At 38.6% G+C, this 7241-nt stretch overlaps 1 protein-coding gene across 10 annotated transcripts in view; it reads right to left on the bottom strand.

Moving 5' to 3' along the window:
- LOC106871814 (rab-like protein 3) overlaps positions 1 to 5467 on the bottom strand; it is a 41544-nt gene extending 36077 nt beyond the window's left edge. For 2 of the 10 annotated variants that reach the window (XM_014918508.2, XM_052965559.1), the window contains exon 1: positions 4155 to 4248. In XM_014918508.2, the coding sequence (XP_014773994.1) occupies positions 4155 to 4200 (46 nt within the window). In that variant the 5' untranslated portion in view covers positions 4201 to 4248. Of the gene's footprint in view, positions 1 to 4154; positions 4249 to 5244 lie in introns of those variants that run through there. The other 8 variants (XR_008263418.1, XM_014918537.2, XM_014918547.2 and 5 more) reach the window with 8 other exon arrangements.
- Between the last annotated feature and the right edge of the window lie 1774 nt (positions 5468 to 7241).

Raw genomic sequence — 7241 nt, 5'->3', positions numbered from 1 at the left:
GGGTGCACCAAACCGGCGCTGAACAGGAATTAATCGAAGGGGAAGGAGAAGATATATAGAGAGTGGGATCGAGATATACATAGTGAAATAAATATCGGGAGAGACAGACAGATTAAAACAGAGAGGGAGTGAAATTGAAAGAGAAAGATTAAAAGAGAGAGGGTTATTCAAAAGCACGAGGTGTTTAGGGATTTCTATCATTTGTACACAGTAAATATAGGATGGTAGAAATTCGGCCAGCTAATTCTAAGACAAAGTTATAGCGTTAATGAATATATATGTATACACATACTGAATAAAATGTTTCTTCATCTATGTCTCATAATATAATGATGTGAAAAACAGAGATTGTAAAGTTAAGTAGAAGACTTAAAGGATGGGTGCAGTGCAATGCATGAAAGAGTTAAAAGGGCAGCTTTGGCATGACTGCAGCCATCGTCGTCATTGTTTTAATGTCCTATTTCCCAGGCTTTGTAAAGCATGGTAAAATGGAAATTCATTGAGGCAAATTTTCTATGGTGGGATGTTGTTCCTGTTGCCAACCTTCACCCATTTCCAAGCAAGGTAGTATTTATTTCATCTTTACCAAACTTTTCATAGGAGAATGGAAATGAAGAACATTGTATTACAATGTTCAATGTTTAGATGCGTGTGTGTCTGTGTGTGAGTGTATGTATGTGGGTGGGTGTATCTTACCACTGTGAAAGTAAACCTATGACACTGACACTATTAGTAGGTGGTGGGAAGAGGCTTATTCAAGGTAGACAGCTCTACAGCATTGGCTCTGCTCTAAACTGAATCATATTCATAGCTGTTTTTGTTTAAGCCTGATAGAGCTGATAGATCCATGATCAGAAACTCTTAAAGGTTATGGTTATACTACATTTTCTTCTGGCATCCAATATCTTCTTTAGGAAAGTATATTATTCCTAGCGGTTGGAGTGTCCATAGTGAACGTCTAGATATGAAAACAGCCCTAAATAGATAAAGTAATATATTCCTTGATATTTTTGCCGTGCTGAAAAGATAGGTTAATATGTTTTTAGTTGTAGTGTTTGTACGAGACCAGTAGAGAGATGGTGAGATGATCTTAAGTTATCTTACTTTAATTACTCTTCATACTTGTTAATGCCAAGACAAAGCCAACAGACTAGATAGAGACAGGCTGTTCTGGCACACTGACTTACCTACCCTGTATACAGCTGAGGCAGAGAATGACTGGATAATCAGGTTGCTCTGCCATGCTCACCTACCTACTCTACATACAGTAAATGAAGACAAAGTGCTGACTATATCCCAATGAACTATTAAACAATAATAGCATAGTTTTAAGACTCTCAGATCATCATTGCTTCATGTAAGCCTTCAATTTATGAAAATTACAATTAATGCTTCCATAAGATACTGAATTTCAAATCACAGATTTCTATAACTTTCTATATCATAGGGGAAGGAGGGAGTGGGAATAAACAATTATTGGTAAACTCATGTTTGGGTAGGGACAGAATTCCAGAAGTCTGTTACTCTAGAAAAAAATGATTGGACAGTATGAGGTGACAGAAGCATGTCTATGAGTCAAAGGTTGGTGAGAATTGGTAAGTGAATCTCTGCCAAGAAGTTACATGGCAGCCTTTTTTCAGGGGTTGTGCAGGAAGTTAGTGCATATCACAGCAGCAGCACTGTCTCAGATGTAGAGAAAGAGAGAGAAGTGGGGAGAGAGATAGAGTTAGATAGATAGAGAGAGAGTCTTGTGAGTGGATTTGACAGATGGAAGCTGAAAGAAATCCATCATGAATATATGTATATAATGTGTATCAGTGTGTGTATGCTTGTGTCTCTGTGTCTTGATATTGTATGACAGTTGTAAATAGCGTTACTGTCAGACAAGCAGTGTTATTCATTTCCAATATTCCGAGAAAACATGTCTGGCCGTAGGGAAATATTACCTTGCTTGGAAACAAATGACAGTTGGCAACAAGAAGGGCATCCAACCATTGAAAATCTCCCTCAGTAATCTCTGTCTGAATCATGTAAGCATGGAAAAATGGATGTTAAAATGATGAAGAAGAAAGATTTTATGATTTTCTTCAGATATAACAATATTAATAGGTTGATGAGATAAGTACCAGTTGAGTACTGGAGTTGATGCAATCAAGTAACTCCACTCCTAAAATTGCTGGCTTTGTATGAAATTTGAAACAATTGTTATTATTTTTTTCTACTCCAGGCACAAGAGAGGGAGACAGTCAATTAGATTGACCCCAGTATGCAACTGGTACTTAATTTATCGACCCTGAAAAATGAAACGCAAAGTCGACCTCGGTGGAATTTGAACTCAGAACGCAAAGACAGACAAAATACTGCTAAGCATTTCGCCCGGTGTGCTAATGTTTCTGCCAGCTAACTGCCTTGTTTTTTAGAAATATATTAAGCCCAATTGTTGTCAAATATACAAAGCCCAATCTACCTATCATGACTTCCTGTCTAATAAAGATACTCTAGGCACATGCATCACACCCATATGTGTGGGACAGTGATATCACTTGTCCACCTTATTAGAAAACACAAATTTAATATAAAAACATATTTCCTGAAATTGCAAATTATTTAAAATATAAAAATATAATTTTCAGAGAGAATTTATCAAAATAGAAAACAAATGAAGTTTGAAGTTTAAAAATAATAGGATCGACCACTCACGACTAGCTAGCGCGGACGCGCGACTGCGCGTTCGGGACCACTCTGCTTTAGTAGTACCCTTATACTCTGTGTGTTTTCTGCCTCATGGATATAGGTGTCAAATTTGTTCCAATAACTTTCGAGTAATAGATAGATAGATAGATAGAGAGAGAGAGAGAGAGAGACATATAGCTCGCTCCGGCCAGTCATGGTATTAGCTGTCAGTAGCCAAAGAATCGACAGGCATGCAGGCAGACAGGCAGACAGACAAATACTTCACTAGCAGTGAGCACTTTCACTTCTGACAGCTAATAGCATGACAGTGCCAATTTTTCTAACGTCCTGTACCATGATATGTATCTATATACACATGTAGATGTAAGTATGTACATATATGTGTGTATACATGCATATATATTCTTTGTATTATTATATCATCGAACGCACACGTCCATTTGCAAGTATATATGTATATATATGTGTCTGTATATATATATATATGTGTGTGTGTATATATATATGTGTGTGTGTGTATATATATATATATATATATATATATATATATATATGTGTGTGTGTGTGTATATATATATATATGTATGTATGTGTGGAGGCGCAATGGCCCATTGGTTAGGGCAGCGGACTCGCGGTTTCGATTCCCAGACCGGTCGTTGTGAGTGTTTATTGAGCGAAAACACCTAAAGGTCCACGAGGCTCCGGCAGGGGATGATGGTGTACCCAGCTGTACTCTTTCACCACAACTTTCTCTCACTCTTACTTCCTGTTTCTGTTGTACCTGTAATTTAAAGGGTCAGCCTTGTCACACTGTGTCACGCTGAATATCCCTGACAACTATGTTAAGGGTACACGTGTCTGTGGAGTGCTCAGCCACTTGCACGTTAATTTAACGAGCAGGCTGTTCCGTTGATCTGATCAACTGGAACCCTCGACGTCGTAAGCAACGGAGTGCCAACAACAATGTATGTATGTGTGTATGTGTTCTTGATATTCTTTTATTATGATATTCTCTATTATGTATACTGAAGAATAGCTTCTAAGTTAATGATGTATTTGCCACTACAATGTTTTCTAGATTTGCATTCGCCAACTGGTGACACTACCCGCATACTGGTTACCATTAAAAATCTGTTTACTGTCAATTGAACACTCGCAGTATTTATATCCACCTTGTGTAAAGTAGCTCCACTATATTCAGTACAAGTGTTTTTATGTATTCGGAAAGTATTTCCGAATACATTAATCAAATATGTGATACTAAACGAAAGTTACGAAAACATCACAAAACTACAAACGTGGACAAGGCAGTGAAGTTAAATTTGCCGACAATTAACTTCGTACATCATGTTGTCATTCAACAAGGCAGATCGATGATAAAATAATAATGATAATAATAAATATAATTATAGTAAATTATTTCTTTAAAATGTATCTGTAGTAAATGATAGAAACTTCACCTGAGTCTCCAGTCACAAGAATCCGGACTTTGTCAATCGCAGCCATTTGTCATAAGAAAACATTGTAATCAAATAATTAAAGAGCAATTTATTGGTTAGAGTTATCTCCCTTACATTACCTTTACGTCTTGAAAATTATCTCTTGTTGTCTAGCTTAATAGAAATGGCAGTCAAATCTCCGTCAAACAAGAACGCCTTCGTCTTGTTGTTTGAACTGTGAGAAATGGTAGTCGAATCGCCGTCAGACCACATAATGACCATAGCTGATTAGCCGGACCCGTTCTACACGTGGTGGCAGCCGTTCTACATAACTTTACAAGTCAGTAATGTTCAGGTACCGGACTAGTGCACGCATCACGACCAGGTAGAGATGGTGGGATTTCTATGGCTGTAGAATTTACCTCGAACTAGCAACGCTCCAGGGTAACATTGTCAGGCCAGGGATTTCTAGAAATTATTCATGGACCCCGACTCGAAAATCCCCTGGAATAGACCAGCCAGTTGATTTTTATTGACGGCCGGCGTCTCCCCGAGAATGCCGTCGCTTTTGCCTCTACAGACTGCCAACGTAGGATTCTATTTACCGCTCGTCAGACAGATAGAGGGCTCTGACTACTTGACGACATTCCAAGCACCAAGTGATTTGTTTTGATCTTCACTTGGCCCAGGACTGTAGCTCTGTCAAAGAGACAATCTGTCAAAGAAACGGTGGCTACACCCGTTCACTATCAAAGAATTGCTTGAGATATCAAAGCTCAGCAAATAGAGCACCTGACCGGTGGAACATGTCATTTTTCTTAAAAAACAAAAGAACAGACACTCCAGTCTGGTTAGATGTGAGCAGGGGGTGGGACTAGGTGGTTAAGCAGTAACAGATGGCGGAGAATACGTAGGCGTTCGCCACCGTTGCTTGACTTTTAAGGAATATCTTCCACTGCTCATTTCAGTTTATCACTGGATCGAACCATACCCATTGCAATTTAACCAGTCATTCTGTCAGCGCCCCACAACACTGTTTAATTGTATAGAATTACCCCTCCAGAGGTAGTTCCTTACAGTTTTCCTGATTGACTTTGGTTCCTGTCATTACCTCGTAGTCCAATAGTGCGGTGCCAGTCACCTCGATGCACTTGGTATCGGACATTATTACGGCGTTGTCGTGCGCATATGACGGCACAGATCTTTGGCATCGTTGTTCATGCGGGTTGCTCCTCAATGTCTTTAGTCTACACAGTTGTATGTCTACAGTCAATACAAACAGAAAAGATGAGAAGGGACAATTTTGAAAGTTCCAGTCCATTATATTGGACGATTCCGATAGGCAGTCATTTACTCTAACCACAAAGCAGATATGCGCATTGCAGCGTTCCAACCTTCAAAGAGGAGGTAACAACTGCCAAGTAATGGTGGTCGACCATATCGAAGGTTTTTGATATCTCTTAATTGATCAGAGTATCTTCTGTGTCAGGTTCTTTACCCTCTCTCTTTATGATGTTTCACAAGAGGTAGAGATTGTTGCGAGTCGATATGTTAGGAATGGTGCATGATAAACTGTATAACGATAAAAAAAACTGTATAAGAACTGTATAAGAAGAATGTTAAATGAAACTGCGAGTTTTGGGGGACTCGTAAGCCATTCCATCATCATACAGTATGTTACTCATTTCATTTCAACATTCGCTTTATGTACCCCACGTTTTGTATTGTATTGTCTGTCTTTGTAATGTCCCCCCTCTTTGTAATGAGGCCTTAGTGCCTATAATAAAGATTTCACTGATATCTTCATCCTTCTAGCTGGCTGCTTTCTTATATATACGACAGAATTCATTTCCAGGCAAATAACATTGGGAACGAAATTCATAATCACTGTCTCCTCTCCTCTTACAATTTCTATCATCTTCTCTTCACAACATTGTTATATCAAAGCAATCTTGACCAACTAAAGCACATTCATTCATTCTGCTCAATTCGGTACGTAAGCTTTTTCGTTTCTAAATTGCATAAATATTTCCCATTTCACTGCTATTTCTAACACGCGTTGCGACCACGTAACGGCTTTTCGTAAATACTTGTTCTCTGCTACCACCACGGCTTACAAATACAAATAAAATCTGTTCATGTCTACAAGTACACCTCATATCAACTCCCAACACTTTTCTTTCTTTCTTTTCCACCGCATTCATATGTTTTCCATCGTGGACTTTCCAATTCTGATACAATAATACCGTTCCTTTTCAATTCAGTGTCCATACTCCTGATTTTTACCTTTTCACTTCTTTCAAATTAATTCCATAATTTTCCATAATGCGGGCACAGAGCAAGCTTTTGCTTCGCTTCACTCTATTTTATACATTTTCATCTCTTTTCAATTTCTTTCCGCAACAATAGGGGAACACGGTACTTGATAACGAGCGAAAACACTCACACTTTCTACACTTCTCCTTAATGAACACGTGCCAGTGCATGCATTACATTTTACCGACTTCCTTTCCGCCTTCTTCAATAATGCGGCCCTGCAGACCTAATAACTTACCTACAATCATTCCTAAACTCATTTCACTAAAGAAATATGAAATATTTCACTGCTATTTCTAGCACGCGTTCGTACCACGTAACGGCTTCTCGCACATACCTGTTCAGTGGTAACACGACGCCTTACAAATAACAACCAATTCGGTTACTGTCTACAAGTATCGCTGCATATCAACTCAAAACAATTTCCTTCATTTCTTTTCCAGACGATTCATATGTTTACCATCACGGACATTCAAATTATGCACAAATAATACCTTTCTTTCTCAGTTTCATCTCCCTAATCCTAATTTCCACATTTTCACGTTTATTCCATGCTTCTTCCCTAATGCGGACGCCGAGCAATCTTTGGCATTGCTTCACTCAATTTCTTACATTTTCATCTCTTTAGAATTTCTTTTATTTACAATAGGGTAACAGGGTACTTGATAACGACCGAAAACAATCCCACTTTCTCCACTCCTTACTGATACGCGTGCCACCACGTAACGGCTTCTCGCAAATAGCTGTTCAGTGGTAGCACGACGTCTTACAAATACAAAACAATTCCGTTAA

This window comes from Octopus bimaculoides, chromosome 2 (assembly GCF_001194135.2).
Source record: "Octopus bimaculoides isolate UCB-OBI-ISO-001 chromosome 2, ASM119413v2, whole genome shotgun sequence".
Taxonomy (NCBI): domain Eukaryota; kingdom Metazoa; phylum Mollusca; class Cephalopoda; order Octopoda; family Octopodidae; genus Octopus; species Octopus bimaculoides.
This window is presented reverse-complemented; position numbering and strand designations above follow the sequence as displayed.